Source organism: Cetorhinus maximus, unplaced genomic scaffold (genome assembly GCF_964194155.1).
Source record: "Cetorhinus maximus unplaced genomic scaffold, sCetMax3.hap1.1 HAP1_SCAFFOLD_1486, whole genome shotgun sequence".
Lineage (NCBI taxonomy): Eukaryota > Metazoa > Chordata > Chondrichthyes > Lamniformes > Cetorhinidae > Cetorhinus > Cetorhinus maximus.
Genome location: NW_027597427.1, coordinates 31,571 through 52,522, shown reverse-complemented (window position 1 = coordinate 52,522; position 20,952 = coordinate 31,571). Strand labels below are relative to the sequence as shown.

The 20,952-nt window shown below is 44.8% G+C and overlaps 1 protein-coding gene across 1 annotated transcript; it reads left to right on the top strand.

Moving 5' to 3' along the window:
- Positions 1–1,933: 1,933 nt before the first annotated feature.
- Positions 1,934–11,478, top strand: LOC144676298 (zinc-binding protein A33-like). The gene is made up of 6 exons (XM_078536754.1): positions 1,934–2,350; positions 2,588–2,683; positions 3,319–3,549; positions 8,112–8,134; positions 8,806–8,915; positions 10,644–11,478. The coding sequence occupies exons 1-6, from the start codon at positions 1,934–1,936 to the stop codon at positions 11,186–11,188; spliced, it is 1,422 nt and encodes a 473-aa protein (XP_078392880.1). The 3' UTR covers positions 11,189–11,478.
- Positions 11,479–20,952: the final 9,474 nt, after the last annotated feature.

Here is a 20,952-nt window from a genome sequence, read left to right as displayed (position 1 = left end):
GTGCTGCACTGTCAGAGGGGTTACTCTGAATGAGCGCTGCACTGTAATATGGGCAGTACTGAGAGAACTCTGCATTACTAGAGGCTCTGTGCTGAGGGAGTGCTGCTCTGGTAACGAGGCAGTAGTGAGAGGGAGCACTGCACTGCTGGAGGTGCAGTACTGAGGAAGTGCTGCAACGTCTGGGCTGTTTCTTTACAGATGAGTTTTTTTTAACCAAGGTCCTGTTTGCGCTCACAGGCAGATACAACAGATCTCAATCGCAACAGTGTTGATAACCAGAGGACACAGGTTTAAGAGAATTGACAAAAAGATCCAGAAGGGGGTTAAACTCAAAACGAAGCAGCACAGCAGGAGGCCATTGAGCCCATCATACTTGTGTTAGCCCTTTGGTTGAGCTATCCAATTAATCATTACTTTCCTGCTCTTTCCCTAATTTCCCCTGCAACATTTATCCAATGTTCTTTTCAGTGTTCCTATTGAATCTGCTTCCACCATATTTTGGCAGATATTCCGTATCAAAATAGCCGACTGTGCTTAAAAAAAATATTCCTCATGTCATTTCTGACTCTTTTACCAATCACCTGAATCTGTGATCTCTGGTTACTGACCCTCATGCAAGTGGCAACTGTGTCTCCTTGTTTACTTTATCAAAACGCTTCATGATCCTTAAGACCTGAATTAAATTCTCCCCTTAACCTTCTCTTTTCTAACAAGAATAACCCCAGCTCGTCCAATTTCTCCACATAACTCCCTCATCCCTGGCACCATTCCCACAAATCGCCTCTGTGCCCTCTCCAAGGCACTTACATTCTTCCTAGAGTTCGGTGTCCAGAATTGGACACAATACTCCAGCTGAAAAAGAAGCAATGTTCTATTAAGGTTGCCATAACTTCCTTGCCTTCGTACCCCAACAGCCTTTTCAACTTGTCCTGCCACCTTCAAAGATTGGTGTTCTTTTGGGCCCAGTTCTTGAACCCACTTTAAAATTGTGCCATTTGTTTATATTGCCTCTCCTCATTCTTCCTACCAAAATGTATCTCTCCATACTCCTCTGTGTTAACTTCCATCTGCCACGAGTCTGCCCATTTCAATAGTTTACCAATGCCCTCTCTGACATCAGTACTACGTTGAAGAAGGGTCATACGGACTCGAAACATTAACTCAGATGCTGCTAGATGCTGAGTTTTTCCAGCATTTTCTGCTTTTGTTTCAGATTTCCGACATCCGCAGTATTTCGTTTTTATCTCAATAACTACATTATTGCTTACTACAGTGTATCATTTTTAAACTTTGAAACTATGCTGCGTATAACCAATCTGAGGTAATTCAAGTAGATCAAAAAGACCAGTGGCCCTCAGGCTGACCCACGAGGAACACTACTGTATACTTCACTCCAATCTGAAAAACACTGTCCACCACTCTCCTCTGCTTTCTGTTCTTGGGGAAATGTGTTTTTATCCAAGCTTCAATCCCATCAGCTTTAATTTTGTAATCAAATCTGTCATGTGGAAATTGTCAAAATGCCTTTCGAAAACCCACCTGCACAGCATCAACCTCATTTTAGTTTGTCAGGTCCAATTGTATCTCAGGGAGGGAACACTTGTCTGTTGTATATTGCTTCTGTGCCAGAGAGATTGGGTTGGGTTGATTCAAGAAGTTCCAGTCCAAGGTACTGACAGGATGAAGGGGAAGTTGCTACACCTGTCAATCATCGTTGGAGTCAGTTCCTGGAACTGCTTTACTAGGCAGCCCAATTTTGCAGCACTGAGGAATGAATTAAACTCAATTAGATGGAACGAGCATGTAGAACAGATTCAGGTGGAAGGAATGAACCTAATTCATTCCTTTGCTGTGAGTGCACAGTCTTTTAAGATGAGGGTAAGAGCTGTTGGGTTGATGTTACTAACTGTCTAGAGTCAGGATTGATTGTTTTATGGCTTACAGTGCAGAGACTGGGAATTATGGTGAATCCCTCATCTGTCCTCTTTGCCTTGGGTTATTTGTTGATCCTGTCCTTGTGGACTGTGACCGCAATTTCTGCTGTTCCTGCATTGTGTCCTACAGGAAGGATCAGGGGGGCTCTCTCTGTTGTCCCCAGTGTGGCAAGTACACTGCAGACCTGACCCTCCAGCCCAACCGTGTATTGAGGAATGTGGCGGATAAGATTCGCAGGCTGACCAGCCCGCAGGAGGGGGATGAGAAGGAGAGATGTCTGTGCCAAGAGCACCAAGAGAAACTGAACCTTATCTGCGAGACAGACGGGATGTACATCTGTTCGGTGTGTAGGGACTCGAAGCTTCACCAGCAGCACAAATTTAGGGAGCGAAATGAATTCCTCACAACATGTAAGGTATGGGATCTCTGTTCAAAGGGGAGGATGGTGATGGGGGAATGTTGGAAAGGTGAAGTAGCAAATGTATAACTCTCAGTGCATGAAGGTGTACTGGGACCTCCTGTCTCCCTTCTGTAGAATTTATTGTGGTGGGAGTTCTGCTTTCTCTCCTATTTAACAGCTTTCCATAATTTAGTCTGGTGCCCAGGTATCACACAGCTCATTACACTTCCTTCCTTCCTGTCTCCCCTGTAGAACAAAGGAGTCGCTTCCTTAAACTCACTAAACCAGAAGGTGGTCTCTTTGAAAGAAGTGCTGCAGAAACAAGGACTCGAGATTGCACAAACTAAAGTAAGTTGGCCTGACCTATCCCTGCTCAAGTTTGCATTTGCATTCTGCAGTCACGTGGTGTGCCTGTTTCTCAGGCTAATGGCTCCGTGACAACTGTGACGGTGCTTTTGTGCTTTGGGATGTCCCGAGCCTGTAGAAAGTGTTGTATAAATGCAAGTCTTCCTTTGATGTGGTAGCCATTTTGAACAGTGCTGGTAAAGCAAAGGAATGAACCACTACTTTGTTTCTGAAGCTGAAGGAAGGTGGTTGACTGGGGCATTGGGAGGGCTCCCTGCTCTTTTCAATACCGCCAATGGATCTTTAACACCCACCTGAGAGAGCAGACAGGGCCTTAGTTTGATATCTTAGGCAAAAAACCGTGCAGCACTCCCTCAGTTCTGCCCCTCTGATGTTATGGTCCTCCCTCAGTACTCGGGTCATCTAGAAAGGTTTTGGGTTCAAGACCCACTCAACAGAGAGGCAACCAATTGGCCTTGAGACAACATAACTGTTTGGTGTGGAAAATGCTGAGAATATTGAAGGACTTCTAGATTTTTAATTGCCTGCCTTGACTGGAAGGAACTTATCTCTCTTGTTGGTCCTGTTGAATTCTAAAGTCCGTGTACATGTTTGATCCTCTTTCCTCTTTCCTTAAGGAAATGGGCTGTAATCTGATTTGCCATGTTGCACAGCAGTTTGCCGAGCTGCACCAGTTCCTCAATGAGCAAGAGCAACGGTTGATAGAAAAACTGGAAGCTGAGGTGGAAAGCAACTTGGCAGGAATGGAAAGGAATGTGTCAAAAGTCCGTGGAATACTCTTCTCTACTGAGCTGGACATCACTAACATAGAGGCCAAACTGGAGCGAGGTGACCTGACCTCCCTTAAGGTATACGCTTTGCTTTTCTCCTCCTTCCTCCTTTTGATTCTGGAAGCTATCAGTCCCATCACAGAGACTTACCATCATGGGGATTGTGAACATCCTGTAATTTGGCTTCTAACCTTAGCCAGGGTTTCTGTTGCTGACGTCCATTAGTTTTTCTGGGTTCATGTTGTGTTGCCAAAATTTGTGGCTTTACACTTGCACTTCTTTGCAGTGAATTTCATCCGTCCCTGTCATTGGTAAACTTTGAAACAATGCTTTGTAGAGTCAATTACCAGTCATGAATATAGGTTCCTAATAGAGACTCTGGCAGATACCACTGTGTATCTTGACCTCCAAACTGAAAAATAGCACTACTCAGCTTTTAATCCCTCAACCAATTACCTATTGATGCAGCCATTGACACCTTTTAATTTTGCAAAACTAATTGAACGTGCACTTTATCAAAATATTGTCAATCTATACATTTTTTAAAAAAAAATCTTTATTATACCAATAACTGCAGAGTAAATCCACTTGAACCCTGAGAGCTGATGGATGGGGAGAGGAGAAGGCAGAGGAAGCTGAGAATGCACTTTCACCTCACCCAGATTAATTAACTCGCTTACCCAATGTCCTTTAAAAATTGCAACAGTGTGAAATACTAAAAAAAAAATCATTTATGGGATGTGGGCATCGCTGGCTAGGACAGCATTTATTGCCCATCCCTAATTGACCTTGAGAAGGTGGTGTTGAGCTGCCTTCTTGAACCGCTGCAGTCCATGTGGTGTAGGTACACCCACTGTGCTGTTAGGGAGGAAGTTCCAGGATTTTGACCCAGCGACAGTGGAGGAACGGCAATATATTTCCAAGTCAGGATGGTGAACGACTTGGAGGGGAGCTTGCAGGTGGTGGTGGTGGTGTTCCCATGTATCTGCAGCTCTTGTCCTTCTAGGTGGTTGTGGTCGTGGGTTTGGAAGGTACTTCTAAGGTGCCTTGGTGAGTTCCTGCAGTGCATCTTGTAGATAGTATATACTGCTGCCACTGTGCCTTGGTGGTTGGGGGAGTGAATGTTTGTGGTTGGGGTGCCAATCAAGTGGGTTGCTTTGTCCTGGACGGTGTCAAGCTTCTTGTGTTGCTGGAGCTGCACTCATCCAGGCAAGTGCAAAGTATTCCATCACACTCCTGACTTGTGCCTTGTAGATGGTGGACAGACTTTGGGGAGGTGAGTTCTCACTGCAGGATCCCCAGTCTCTGACCTGCTCTAGTAGCCACAGTATTTATATGGCTGGTCCAGTTCAGTCCTTTAGCCAATGGAAACAGATTCTCTTGATTTACCGTTCATGGTTCAATGCCTCAATTAAATATCCTTTCGGGCTTCTTGCTCTAAGGAGAATAACCCCAGCTTCACCGGTCTCTCCATGTAACTATAACAAACTCATCCCTGGAACTACTCTTGTAAATCTGTCCTGTTCAGTCAGCACACCCTTCATCTCCTTCCTGGTGTGTGGTGCCCAGAATTGGACACACATACTATGCCTGGGGCTTAGATGTTTAGCATAACTTCAGCATACAGTGGTATAATAGAATCTTCCGTGGTGTGATTTTAATTACCGTACTGGAGTGAGAGAGCTGGACTTGGCCCTGCTGAATGAAGGGCGAGAGGGCTTGGCCCTGCTGAATGAAGGGCGAGAGGGCTTGGCCCTGCTGAATGAATGTATCACCTCTGGCAGCAAGCAAACCTTCAACACTGGACTGCTTACCATCTTGCCCTGATTCCCCATCTTGAGTTCTACATCTGACTGGGAGCTGAGCTGCCAATCTGACCATTCATGTGCACAAAGCAGCTTTGTGCTGGTCCTGGAAATCTAACCAGATCCTGGGACCTATACCACCTGGATGGACTAGGCCCGCAGATGCCTGGGACACCATCTGCAAGTCGCACACTATCCTGACTTAGAACTATATCGCTGTTCCTTTACTTACTGGGTCAAATCCTGGATCCCCCTGCCAAACGGCACTGTTGGTGTACCAAAACCATGTGGATTGCAACAATTCAAGAAGGCAGCTCACCACCTTCCCAAGAGCAATAAATGCTGGCCTTGCCAGTGACACACTCATCCCATCTTTTTTCCAAATCCAGAATATGATTTCTTGTGCCCATGGTGTTGCAAAAAATCTAGTTTTAGAATTTGTATGTTTTCAAGATCATCTTATTGTGTCCACGGACAGTCTATACATGGCCCAGCCAGAACTGGACCCGTTTTTGCGCCTTGTTGAATTCGGCAAGATCTGCAACAGTGCAGTGTTCCTCTAGCGATAGGCATTGCAGGAGATGATGCATAGTCTGTGGCTCAGTTCCACATTCACATTGTCTGGCTGGTTGAATATCCCCATTAGCTTAGTGACACCTTTGAATGACCTACACCAGTCCTAAGTCTGTTAAGGCACTTCCAGGTTGCCCAGTTGCAATTAGCTCCTGGGGGAAGGCTTTCATCCTGTAGAATTTCCATTGCTGGGGGTTGTTCGAGACTGGCGAGCCGGTCTTTCCACAAGGCGATGCGGGCTTCAGATGGGGTTGATTGTAATGGAACAACACTGTTCATGAAGCTCTTCCTTGACTTCAGGCGGCTGGGTGTAGATGTATGACCATGTAGAGGGTACCTCTCATCTGATGTTTGACGGATTCGCTCTTTCTTTCTTGCTGGCTACCGTTCTTCTTATATCAGGGGGAGCGATACCCGCCAGGATATATAGGCTGTTGGTGTTTGTTGGTTTTAAACAACCTGTGATAAGTCGGCAGCTTGCATTCAGAACGGCATCCATTTTAGCATGAGTAGATCTTTCCCATGCAGGGCAGGCGTATTTGGCAGTGGAATAGCAAAGAGCAAGTGCACTGGTTCACAATGTTTTCGAGCTTGCTCCCCATTTTGTGTTTCGAGATTAACCATTTAGTTTAGGAATTGGATTTTTCTTAAATGGATATAGTTGGTAGGGGAAGCTGGTAAACATCTGATGTAAATGTGAATCAAACAGTTAAAAGGTAACAAAAAATAAAATTACCTGGAAAAACTCAGGTCTGACAGCATCTGTGGAGAGAGATACAGTTGACGTTTCTAGTCTGGAAGAGTCGTGCTGTCAGACCTGCGGAGTTTTTCCAGGTATTTTTGTTCTAGATTTCCAGCATCCGCAGTATTTTGCTTTTATCTTAGAGTTGAAAGGTAACCTGTGTGTTCAATAAGGCCAGAGTTAGTGGTGGGAGAATCTTAAACAATCATTGAACTATGTTTTTGAGTTTTGGTAGAGTCATCACGTGTACAGTTATTCTGGTGAGCGAATTAATGTTGCCCCAGATCAAAATAAAAAAACGGGTTTCTTGGACCCAGCAAGTCTGGAGAGAGGCGAACTATCCATTAGTGATATCAATTATTCATGAGGCTCATAAAATGGAAAGTCTGTATTCAAGGTAAAATTGCTTTGGAGCATTGCAAAGCAGGCCACATTGCCATGGAGAAGCTCCTTTGTTTAATTTCTGTTTACTCTCAGGCAGCTGTTTTAGCTTTGAATGGGCAGCTGTGGGAGCAGACTGGTAAAAGCAGTCTGGGCATGTTCAAAGACAGGGCCGGGAGCATGGAGGGCCATCAGGAACAAAGGGCGTTCCTATGCTTGAGCTGAGAAGTCCATGGTTGGAAGGTCTTGAAGGAAAGTTGAAGCATTACTTAGCTGTCTAGTGGAAAGGTCCTCCCTGTAAGATCATAATTTGAGGAATAACTGGAACATTGAGGAGAAATCAAAGTACATTCCAGGGAGCTGTTGCACAGTATGGGTTGGTCCCAGAGCAAATTAAGGGATCTTCAAGATATTGTAAAGGAGAAGGGAGCTCTGGGAGGGGGTGGGAAAGTGGTGGGGGGTAAAAAGATTTATGACCTGTCATTTGCATTACTTTAGCGCTAGCTTTGTTTAACTTGTATACAGTAACGTTTGTTTCCATTTTAAAAATGTGAAATCTTGTGGCGTGGCTCTTTCAGTTAATCACTGGGTGTGCGAATTCATCTTCCCTACTGAGATTGTAACAATATTCTTTCTTAACTGTTCAAAGAGGACTTGATCTAAAGTGGAATAATATTACACCAAACCAGAAGTGAAACTTCAGTGTAGTGATAATCCATTGTGAATTTTTATTTGGAAAAATATACTTTTATTCATAAAATACCTGAGAACATTACGAAACATTTCTAAATGGCCATCACAAAAAGTACAGTCATTTCAATCTTTACACATGGATCATGAGGTGCTTCAATACAATCAATGAATATTACAGTCACTTCAATATGGTCAATGCAAACAGTGCAACGGTATTTAAGTTATCGACATACATCATGTTGCACTCTGAGGTGCTTCAATACAATTATGATATATTTAGTATTCATTGCATACATTCATGAATGGTTGGCCAAGGTATAATGAATGTGGATCGAGAATGCACTATCCCAACTTTTGATCTCGCTCAGTTTAATTCACTTAAGTGTCCTTTTATGTTCCAGCTAGCTGCAGTAACAAGCTAACATTGTTTCTGTTTTCTCTTCAAGGAGGTTAATTCTTGGAGGGACAGGTATGTATTACCAATAATGGACTATTGCTGATGTAGCTGTTCCAAATCCCACTGTGTTCTCTACCCTGAATCCTGTAGTGCTAACTTGCATAATACAAAATTTTGCCTTTTGCAGGTGCTTAGAGTAGCAAGCCTTGTTGTAATTATGCAGGGCTCTGGTGAGACCACACTTGAGCGCTGCGTGCCGCTTTGGTCTCCATGCCAAAGGACCTATTTGCGTAACAATGGGGGCGGGTGGAGAAAGAGTTGACTAGATTAGTTTCTGGTAGGAGAGGGTTAGCCTCTGAGTGGTGGTGAGCTGGCCTCAATCCTGTTGAATTAGGGGGATGTGACAGGGTAGAGACAGGCTGTTCTCCTTCAATGTGGAGTATAGAACTTGGTCACAGCCTCTGGATAAGGGGTTAGCCACTTCAGTTTCTTCATTCAGACCGTTGTAAGTCATTGGAATTCTCTACCCCACAGAACAGTCGTTGTGTGTATTCAAGGCTGAAATATAGATTTTGGGAATCTAATGGCTGGGGTGTATGGGGATTGCATAGAAAAGTCGAGTTCGGGTCAGCCATGATCACATTGAATGACTGGGTGGGCTGAAGGGGATGTAGCCCCTTCTCCTGCTCTAACTTCTTTGTTCTTCTTCTCATGTACTTCCTAACTGATATTAATGTTGGCAGGTTTTCTGAAGAGACACCCACTACTCTGTCGAGGAATATGTGCCTGGGGATGTACAGAGGCCCTTTACAGTACAAACTGTGGAGGGAAATGAAGAAAATTGTCCATCCAGGTAAATGAATGAATGGCATTGCCCCCACCAGTGATCTTGGAGCCAGGTTTTTGAGTCTTGTGTCTGAGTTCACTAGTCAAGTAAACGCGAATCACACGCCTTCACATACGTTTGTCAGTTGATGCTCGCTATCGATAATGAAAAGAGACCGACTTAAGAACAAACTGTAACAAAAACAGAAAATGCTGGAAAAACTCCACAGGTCTGACAGCATCTGTGGAGAGGCATCTGTGGAGGGAGAAAAGCAAAGTTAATGAAAAACGTTAACTTTTTGTTTTTCTCTCTCCACAGATGCTGTCAGACCTGCTGAGTTTTTCCAGCATTTTCTGTTTCTGTTTCAGATTTCCAGCCTCAGCAGTTTTTTGCTTTTATTTAAGAACAAACTCTGTTTATTGCAACAGAAGGCAGAGCGCTAAATCCTTGCATGCTCCCACAACCAGCTACAGGTCTAAACTTAGTTAACAGGTCACCTGCGCTGTACATTGGTCAGTACTGTCACATAGTTAGTACACTTGCATTCTCTTAAAGGTACATGGTACTCCACTTTACCATGCAGGTCAACAGGGGTAATCTAACACCCAGCCTCTGAACTGTAAATTATTCCATTTTTTTTGCTAGTTATCTATAGAATTCACTTGCAGATGCAGTCTGTAGTTCAACACACAAGCTATCGCCATTCGAAGCTAGGTTAGTGAGCTGGGTGGAGGGTGTGAGATTTGGACTATTATGGAGTGGGAACAGCGGGAGGGGTAAACAATGAATATGGTCTGATGGTACTTGTATGTGCGATGTTGTAAGTAATTTGATTTTTATCCCGTTTTACACTTCATAGCATTTGAAACACATTCCCTATTGCTTAGTTTGTGCTAATGCAATTTGCCCCCTACACTCAGTGGATGGTTTGTCCCCAAAGCTGTGATTCTAATCTCAAAAAAATGAGCCTACACATTCCTTTGAGGCGGGGGTGTAGGGGGGTGGGGGGGGGGGGGGTGGGTGTGTGTCCTGTGGCCACACCCAGGTGTGAGTACACAAGATCTGATTTAAGTCCCTATTGTCTGCTGGTGACTTAATCACAACATTGTCCAGAAGAGGGCCCTGAGCTCCACAGAAGCGTGGCAAGGGGGAGAAGATGTCTAGACAAAATCAGCAGAAAAAAAATTAGTCTATTGCTTAAACCAAAAAGATCTTGGTTGAGGGAGTTATCTGTAGCTGAGATCGGGTGATGTGGTTGTGTAACTTACCCAAGGCACCTACTTAGCCAGCTGTATTCAACTCGCTCCACATCCCATGTCTGCACTGAAAGAGGCATGAAGCAGTGACTTTGGTAACCAAGAATGGCAGCAAAGGTCAGTGCTCTTTGCCCAGTTGGAAGTGGTGCAGATTTTGGTGGGGCTGCTGTTCTACCTGTTCTCGGTGAATTGGGTCACAACAATCTGGCTGGAAACATTTGGTCATTTCTGAACAACTTTTTTTTTTAAATGAAATCTGTTTTAACAATGTGAATTTTTTTAACATCCTCTTAAACGGCTTCCAAAATTGCCCTCTTTGATGGCAGGAAAATGATGCAAATGTCTGAGCTATTATCCTTTTTCCATCCCACCCTGCCCATGTCTCAATTAAACTGGACAAGGTTTAGTAAAGGGAAAACTGACTTGCTTCCTTCCCCCACCTTCTTGATCATCCACTGATGACCGAGAACTCCAGTAACCCATGGACTTTGTTCTGCAGTTCCAGCCGCCCTGACCCTGGACCCTCGAACAGCAAACCCTTGGCTGCTGCTGACTGAGGACCTGACCAGCGTGACTGCCATCGAAACCAAGCAGCTGCTCCCTGACAGCCCGGCCAGGTTCGACGTCTGCGTCTCCGTCCTGGCTGCTGAGGGCTTCACGGTGGGGAGGCACTACTGGGAGGTTGAGGTGAGCGGCAAGTCCAAATGGGACTTGGGTGTGGCCAGAGAGTCCATCAATAGGAAGGGAGACATCGCCTTGAAGCCCGAGAATGGATACCTGGCACTGTCTCTAAGCAATGGGGAGCAGTACTGTGCTCTAACCTCCCCGACAGTCACCCCGCTGGCTCTGGGGGAGAAACCCAGCCGGCTTGGTGTTTACCTGGACTACGAGGGAGGCCAAGTGTCGTTTTACAATGCTGCTGACTTGTCTCATCTCTACACTTTCACAGAGACATTTACCGAGAAAATGTTCCCTTACTTTTGCCCCTGTTTGAATGACACTGGAGACAATGGTGCTCCTCTCGTGGTAGTTTCCTTAAGTTGACTGTGTCTTTAAAGATTGATTCAGCTCTGGCTGCTCAAGCCTAGGTTTCTATGAATAAAAATACTCGTTACTGGGAAGAATGAATTAATAGAATCACCCTAATCTGCATTGTTCAATCGCTAGCGTGAGTCCAATGGGTGAGGGAATGTGTATTCACCAAACTCCTACTGTCCATGCAATTCACACTCCCTGTCCACTCGGTTTCCAGGGCTGATGTTTCAGTGTATCTGTTAGAGGAACCCACATCTTTTCTACAATGAAATGTAAGATTAATAAATTTCATCTTTGTCAAAAAGCAAAATTGCTTTTCTCATGTTTTCTCTTTCATCTCCGTAACACCGCCACCCACTCCCCCCTCACCCCACTCATGTCTCAACCCCTCTGCTCAACTATCACAGTCCAGTTACTGAGAACTGTGAATCAACAGACTGTAACCAAGGTGAATTACTCAGTTCCCAGTGAAACAGCATCTGCAATCCTGCTCTATTGTCTGTAACTGCACTATATGCAGTTTTACACATAACCTCACTCCACAAATTTTAGGTTGAATATTGCTTTTAAAAAAAAAAAGGGGCATGATGCAGAAGCTTTTAATCTTGCACTCAGGATAAATGCAAGAATGCCAAATTTCAAATGATCACAACTGTGTACTATAGGAAAAAGGGTGCTGATTGCTTGGCATGTTGACTCTGGCTGAGGCACTGCCATCGAAAAAGTAACAGAACTAATTCAAAAAAAGCGCAAGGATTGAAAATATTCCTTCTCATTGCAGCGAATGGGTCTCTGTTGTTTTTAGCAAACATAAATGGGCCACGTTGCATGCTCTTAAATTGGTCGTTCGTGTTGCTATTGGCTCACTTTATGGTGTTCAGCAAGTGCTGCCCAATCGAGTGCTGGACAATCTGGAGCCTTGCTAATGCCCTGTGACAAGACTTCTTTATTGCTGTGCCCCAATCCACTTGCAAGAAAGGATAACATGTCATTTGTCTTCCTAATTGCTCGCTGAATGCGCATGCATGCTTTGGGTTCCTAGTGCGAGCACGCCAAAGTCTCTCTGAATGTCATCATTTAGAAGTTTCACATCTTTCAAAAATATTCTGCTTTTCTGTTCCTATGACCAAAGGAATAACCTCACACTTCCAAATATTATACTCCACCTGCCATTTTGTTGTCACCTTGTTGCCCACTAACTTAACCTGTCAATCATTCTGTAGCCTCTGTATCCTCCTCACAGCTTATATTTCCACCTAGCTTTGTATTGTCAGAAAGTTTTAGAATTATGTACCTGTCTCTTGTCTAAGTCATTAATAGGGATTATAAATAATTGAGGCCCCAACACTGATTCTTGTGGCACTCCACTAGTTATAGTCTGCCAGCTTAAATGCCCCATTTATGCCTACCCTTTGCTTTGTGTCTGTTAACCAATTCTCTATCCATACTAATGTTACCCCCAAATCCATTGGCCCTTATCTTGCCTGTTAACCTTTTTTTGTGTGGCAACTTATCAAATGCCTTTTGGACATCCAGTTAGACTACATATACTGTTTCCCCTCTATCTAACCTACTAGTTACATCCTCAAAACTCTGATCAATCTTTAAATAGAATTTCCCTTTTTAAAACCACGTTGACTTTGTCTGATCATACTATGACTTTCTAAATGCTTTATTTTCCTTAATTGATTCCAGCACTTTCCAAATGGCTGTCAGGCTAATTGACCTGTAGTTCCAGGTTTCCTCTGCTCTTTCACCCTCCACCCCCACCCTCCCTATCTCCATTTCTTGAATAAGTGTTACTTTTGCTAACTTCCAATCTGCTGGGACCATTCCTGAATCTAGAGAATTTTGCAAAATCATAGCCAGCACATCCATTTCCTCTTCAGCTATATCTCTTTGAACTCTAGGATATAGACCATCAGTTACTTTGGGGCGGGGGATCTGATTTTAGTCCCTTTAGCTTTTCGGGTACTTTTTATCTACTGATATTAATTTCCCTAATTCTTCACTCTCTCTCTTTAGCACCTAGGTTACCATTTATTTCTGATGTGTAGCTGGTGTCTTCTGCTGTGAAGACAGACACAATATTTATTCAATGTCTCTGCCATTTCTTCATTCCCCATGATAATTTATCCTTCCTTTCCTTCTAAGGGACCAACATTTACTTTAGCTACTCTCTTCCTTTTAAAGCTCTTGCAATTTGTTCTTCCTAGCTATTTTGCACTGGTATTTTATCAGCTTTTTGATGGTCCTTTTTGGTTTCCAAAACATTCCCAATCCACAAACTTGCAACCATTCTTTGCAATATTATAAACTTCTTCCTTTTAATCTAACATTATCCTTAACACCCTGAGTAAGTTGAAAATGGATCTTCCTTGCTGAGTTCTTGTTTTTAAATGGAATGTGTTTTTCTTGCACACTTTTGATTGTTTCTTTAAATATTTCCCACTATTTATGTGTTTTAGGTATGAGGGGATATTGGCGAAACAGATTAATGTAATTGGCTTTGATTAAGCTTCTGGTTTTTGTTTGGATTTTAACGTTTACAGACTTGCAAATTAGTTCCCAGCGGATGCTTTACTGTGAGATTACTAATGGATCCCACCTCAGCTATGAGGAGATGTCCTTAATACTGCCACCGGACAGGCAGCTCAACCTTTTGGAGCTTCCAGCCATGGTTGCTGATAAGTGTCAACCCCCCAACCCCTGACTATCCCCCTATCACGATCACATCCCATTTGTGCCCCGCCTCTCTCTCTCTCTCTCTTCAACTCCACCCCCCCACCATTCCACTTAATGGAATCCTTCAACAGGGTCCTACAGTCAGTTTGCTCATCCAGCTGGCTGTCCTTCTCCACATCTACGCAGGTAGCAAGTACCGTGTACCTGTTGGCTAAAATCAAGGTCCAAGGCTCCTCCATCAGCACCTGCTGAATTTCCATACCTGCCTGAGTCCTCGTATTAACCTCCTGATCCTGGCCTTTGACCTGCTCCAAAGGTCTACCTAGACTGAGAAGTGTGACTGCCTCCCAGAACAAAGTGGATGGGTAATCTTCCCCCTGCCCGCAAAGTTCCAGCATGTCTCCTAGTCTGAGACAAAAAAATGCTCACCGGATACTGGAGATGAAGAAAGGGTGTGAAAAGGAATTTCTCCAAACCTGTCTTTTTTCCAGAGGGCTGATGACCGACACACAAGCTGCAATTGTTAGCTTTCTGGTACAGTAATTAACAACTATTCATGTAACCACTTTTGATTGATCAATAACCACCACTGCTAGGCAGTTTCTGCTAAAATTGGTTTCTGAACTAGCTTGCAGTTTTAAAAGTTCTAATTCAGAATCTGACTTCCCGTCTATATTGGAGCTTCTGGAAAATTTACCAAGGACATTCTGGAAATTATCTGCCCCAAATGGGGTAATGGGGAGGTGTTGAGGGGGGAGGAGCAATGGGAGGTAATAATGAGGATGGGTAATGGGGATTTTTGGGTCCATATTCAGGGAGGGATTTAAAAAGGAGAGGGGGGAGGTGGGGTCGTTGAGAGGTTTATGGAAGGAATTCCAGAGCATAGGGCTGAAGGTATGGCTGCCAATACAAAAATCCAGATCTAGAGGAGCAGTGTAACCCTTCCGCAGCCACTACAAACCTGAGATCATCAGGGATGGGGAAGGTTGATGAGCTGAAAAGGGTTACAGAGATGGGGAAGGTAGTGGGGCTGAAAGGTTAAGAAATAGTGGGGGAGTGAGGCCATCGAGGGATTTGAAAATAAGGATGAACATTTAAAAATCGCAATGGTTTCCAGTCGAACGACAATGTGGTTCAGCAGAACAAGGGTCACAGATTTTGGATGAGCTCAAGTTTAGTGGGGGGGGGGTGGGGGGTGGGGGGTGGGGGGTGGGGGGGGGTGGTGGGGGGGGGGGGGGGTGGGGGGGGGTGGGGGGTGGGGGGGGGTGGGGGGTGGGGGGTGGGGGGGGGTGGGGGGTGGGGGGTGGGGCGGGGGGTGGGGGGGGCGGGGGGTGGGGGGGGGGGCGGGGGGTGGGGGGGGGGTGGGGGGGGGCGGGGGGTGGGGGGGGGGGGTGGGGGGTGGGGGGGGGGGGGGGGGGGGCGGTGGGGGGGGGGCGGGGGGGGGGGGGTGGGGGGGGGGCGGGGGGGGGGGGGGGGGGGGTGGGGGGGGGGGGGGGGTGGGGGGGTGGGGTGGGGGTGGGGGGGGGGTGGGGGTGGGGGGTGGGGGTGGGGGGTGTGGGGGGGGGGGGTGGGGGGGGGGGGGTGGGTGGGGGGGGGGTGGGGGGTGGTGGGGGGGGTGTAGAGAATGAGAAACTGGCCAGAAGTGTATTGGAATAGCCAAGTTTAGCTGTAATAAGATCGTGGTTTCAGCAGCAGATGAGTGGAGACTGGAACGGAGTTGGGCAACATTAGAGGTGGTGATGGCACGGATGTACAGTCAGAAGTGCAGCTCAGGCTCAAATATCACATTCTGGCTCAGCCTTAGGCATTTGTCAGGGCAAGGAATGGTTTTGATGGTGAGTGAATGGAGTTTGTGGAGGGACTGAAGACAATGGCTTCTATCCGCTCATCCAGTACTGGAAGTGCAATAAGTAATCTTATAGTTTAGCAACAGCGGAGGAATTGAGAGAGTTGGTGAGGTCGAGCTGGGTGCCATCATACTTGTGAAAACTAATGTTGTGCCTTCAGAGGATATCTCTGAGGGGCAACATCTGGATGAGCACTGGAAGGGCACCAAGAATAGATCCTGAATAGATAGCATAGGTCTAATGAATGTGGAAGTGGGAAAAGAAATCATTGCTGGTGCTTCTCTGGCTATGATTACATAAGAACATAATAAGAACTAGGAGCAGGAGTAGGCGATTCAGCCCCTCGAGCCTGCCCCGCCATTCGATACGATCATGGCTGATCTCATTTCGGCCTCGACTCCAATTTCCCGCCCTCTCCCCATAACCTTTCAACCCATTACTAATTAAAAATCTATCTATCTCTTTTTTAAATTTATTCAGCGTCCCGGCACCCACTGCACTCTGAGGAAGTGAATTCCACAGATTCACGACCCTTTGAGAAAAGTAATTCCTCCTCATCTCTGATTTAAATCTACCACCCCTTAGCCTAAAACTATGACCCCTCATTCTAGAATGCCCCAGAAGGGGAAACATCTGCTCTACGTCTACCTTGCCTATCCCCTTTAGCATCTTGTATACCTCAATTAGATCTCCTCTCATCCTTCTGAACTCTAGCGAGTATAGGCCTAAACTGCTCAATCTCTCCTTATAAGACAAGCCCCACATCTCGAATCAATCTAGTGAACGTCCTCTGAACCACCTCCAGTGCAACTACATCCTTCCTCAAGTAAGGGAATCAAAATTCTGCACAGTACTCCAGGTGTGATCTCACCAATGCTTTGTACAGTTGCAACAACACTTCCCCATTTTTTTTTTATACTTTATTCCTTTAGCAGTAAATGCCAAAATTCTATTTGCCATCCTTTATTACCTGTTGTACCTGCATACTAGCTTTCAGCGATTCATGCACGAGGACATCCAGATCCTTCTGCACTGAAGCATTTTGAAGCTTCTCTCCATTTAAATAATGTCGCCTTTTTATTCTTCTGACCAAAATGGATAACCTCACACTTATCCACGTTAAACTCCATCTGCCACATTTTGGCCCATTCACCTAACCTGTTCATATCCATTTGTAAATTTCTTATTTCTTCATTGCAACTTACTTTCCCACTTATTTTGGTGTCATCTGCAAATTTAGCTACAGTACCTTCTATCCCTGAATCCAAGTCATTAATATAGATTGTAAATAGTTGGGGCCCAAGGACCGAACCCTGTGGCACCCCACTAGTTACAGCTTGCCATCCAGAAAAAGACCCATTTATCCTGACTCTCTGCTTTCTGTTAGCTAACCAATCCTCTATCACACGTGCACACACTGAGGGTCAATTTACCGTATTCAATCCACCTAACCAGCATGTCTTTGGATAGTGGGAGATAACCGGAGCACCCGGAGGAAACCCATGTGGACATGGGAAGAACGTGCAAACTCCACACAGACAGACACCTGAGGTCAGGATCAAACCCGGGTCCCTGGAGCTGAGAGGCAGCAGCACTAACTGTGCCCCTGCGCCGCCCTTGTTTAAAATTCACATGGCTCCAAATATTTAGTTTCCAGAGGTTGGGAAACTGACCGGTGAAACGGAGGCGACTTTGAGCAGCAGATCAGCTGGGGATTTAAACTTATCATTGGCCCATCTGAATAAAACCTCACTTATTGCAGCTGCTGTCTCAGTTCCCCTGGTAAATGTTTGACTGAGATTTCTAGTTTGGGAATAGCATTCTTCATCCTCAGATGCTTTCAAACTGACAACATCAGTGTGGGATGTGCAGCCTCCGATGTGTTTGACAGCAGATCAGAAGAGGAAGACCCACAGCATCCAAGAAGAGGGGAGTACAAGAGGGAGGAACAGAGAAGACAGTGGAGAGGACATTAAGCAGGTGCTTCGGAGTAATTCTGTTACTCAGGGAGTGGCTCTGGGGCTAGTGGAGTTACTCTGACTTGGGGAATAACACTGACTTGGAGAGTGACTCTGTTCAGGGTTGAAACTGTGCTTGGGGATTTCCTCTTGCTTGGGGAGTGAATGTGACTCCAGGGAGACCAACTCTGAGGAATAAAAATAAGGGACACTTTGACCATGGGATCTTTGGGGGGAGGGGACGGGCCAGTGCCTAACCTGCTCGGTATTTAAAGCACAGAAACAGATCATTCGGCCCATCTGCTTTCTACCGGTGCTAATGCTCCACATGAGCTTTCTCCCCACTATTTTATCTCACCTGATCAACAGATCCTTCTATTCCTTTCTCCCTCATCTACTTACCTGGCTTCCCATCAAATACATAGAAACTATTTACCTCAAACCATTCCCTGTGGTAGCAAGTTCCACATTCTTATCATTCTCTTGGTGAAGAAGTTTCTCCTGAATTCCTCACTGGATTTATTATTGACCATCTTATATTTCTGACCCCTAGTTTTGCGCCCCCCGCCCCCCCCCACACAAGTGGGAACATCTTCTCTCCATTTACCCCCAAATTCTTCATTTTATAATTCATCATTTTAGAGATTTCTATTATGTCACTTCTCACCTTTCTCTTTTCTAGGGATAAGAGTGCTAGCCTGTTCAGTCTTTCCTGGCAGTTACAATCTCTCAATTCTCACTATCATCCCCAATGTTTTTTGCACCTTCTCCAGTTCCTTTATGTCCTTTTTCATTCTGGAGAACAGAACTGTGCACAGCTCTCCAAGTGTGGGCTAACCAAGGTTCTATACAAGTTCAACATAAATTCTCTGCTTTTCAATTCTATTCCTCGAAAAATGGACCCCAGTGCTGTTGTTTGATTTTTTTAAATGACCTTGTTGACCTATCTTGTGACTTTTAACAATTGGTGAATCTGTAGTTCTGCCCTTGCACAAATTGTAAATATGACCTTTGGTCCTCCTTAACCTATCCAATTGAAATAATTTGTCCACATGAAGCCATGAACACAAACTGTTATTAGTTTCAAATCTCCATTAAATCACCTCACAGTGTTCGCTTCCCAGTGTGCTTGCACACGAACAGGAGAGAGAGCACATCCTGAGTGGGGCACAGCCAGAGTGGGTATTGGCAATTTGGTGCAAAGCGGGAATTTGGTGCAAAGCGGGAATTCGGTGCATAGGGGATAAGGTGCTCTTTGCATTTTTTCCTTGCTATCCAACTTCTTAAATCTTCAGAGCATGCTGCAGCAGTAGAGGCTACAAGGGAAAGGAATCACTGGTAAGTAGTGGGTAAGATATTTACTACTTTAATTACTTATAGTTTAAGGTCTTTTTGTGGTTTATAGTTTGTATATTCTACGATATTCTACAGTAACGAGGATCAGGAAAGAAGTGTGGTGGCCTAGGCAACTATAGGGAACCCATTTAGTGCTAAAAGGGTTAATGGGGAAGTTGAATTATATGCCTAGGCCTAAGAGAAAAATACCATCTTGTCTGACCCCAACTGTAGGATGAGCCCGGAGACATTCCATTTTGTTCTTTCTCAGGCCGAATGTAATCAGGATCATGATCAGCATTTGCGTAAGCACAACATTTGTTGTGCTGGGAATGAAAATTTATTGAAATATGGATTGGTCAGTTAACTTATGCAAATAAGCAGATAGGTTTGTGCAAAATTTACTGATTGGCTGTAAAAATGCTTTTAACAGGTCTGCGTGTATTCTGCAATGAGATGGTACAGTAGCTCTCATTGTATTATCTCCCTTGTGCACAAGTTATAAATGGGGTTTCTACGTATTAATGATGCCTTGGTGTGATTAATCTCCGACAGTTTCTTGGAGGTCCCACCGAGATGACTAACCCCTAGGGTTGGGTCACGGGGCGCCAGCGTTAGGACCTCACGGTTCAAGGACTTCTCAGTCCGCGGCAGCCCGATTTGGGCTTCTGGGGTTCGTTGACCCACGATCTGCCTTCACCTGCCTGTGGCTGACTCTTAGGGTAAGTCATCTATTTAAGTGTTTTGGAGATTAGTTGTCGCGGTCCGGGACCGCTCTGGCCAGAATATATTCGGGGTTGGAGCCCCTGGAGTTGGCGCTGAGTGTGTGCGCTCAGGATCGGTAGCCCCTGGAGTTGGAACGCTGTGTGTGTGCGTGATTGCAGCTCGGGGTCTGGGACACCTTGAGCGTGTGAGTGGACTGATTGGTGAAAGCGAACAGATTGGGGTTCGAGGACCCGCCAAGGACTGGCCTTTTTTTTAGTTATTAGATAGAAAATAGGTAATATGGCATCAAAGAAACCCCAGGTTCCCCCTCCAAAGGGAACCCCAAATGCTTATATGTATGTCCATTATGGACCCGAAAGGTCCGCTACTGAATTTTCTGTAACTTTAAAAAAAAATGAATTGATCTAAGTTACAAGAGCTGTTTGTGCTGAAGAGAGAGAGAGAAAGGGTACCCCTAGGGGGTTAATGAGCAATTGACAAGCAGCAGCAGAGAAAATGTGAACTTTCGTCAGTTTGCAGGTCCCTATAGGTGGACCCTTCAAGATCCCTTTATTTCCCCACTGCTTCTCGAAGCTTCATTTAGAGTTAAGTTCAATATTATAGGAAAAAAAATACATACCTTTATATATGTGTTCGTGTGCAGGGAAGCATTTGTATGTGAGCTTTAATGTGTTTTGGTCCCTAAATTGTCTGTGTGTGTGGTTGAGCACTTTAGAGTCAAAAACCCCATATTAGATTAAAGGAAAAGTACATTCAAGCATTCCAAAGTTTTGGGTATAAGGTTTGAGTTGAGATTTCTGGCAAAATCACAATTTGAAGGTAGTGTAAAGATAAAACAGGGCTTGCCTTTGTTTGAGATGAACCAACCCTTGTACCACCCCCTTGAAGACTAGTAGGGAATAACCCTCATCATCAGCTTCCAAGCTGATTGGGATTGACACATATGAGTTAGTATTCTAAAATTCTGAGAAAAAAAAATTACTTGAAATTCAGAAGGATTCTAGGAAAATCAAAAGACATAAACACACGGTCTAGGTGGTTCCAATGGATAAAAAAGGGGTTTCTTTTGAGGAGATAAATTAAATATTAAACGAAATCTGTATCCCAACAGCACTGTAATTTGAATTTGGGACAATCTTGAGATGTAAAGTGCAGTGTAATTTAACAGGTTACTTTGAATAACGAGGATGCTATCTCAGATAAAGAATGTGTTGATAAACAT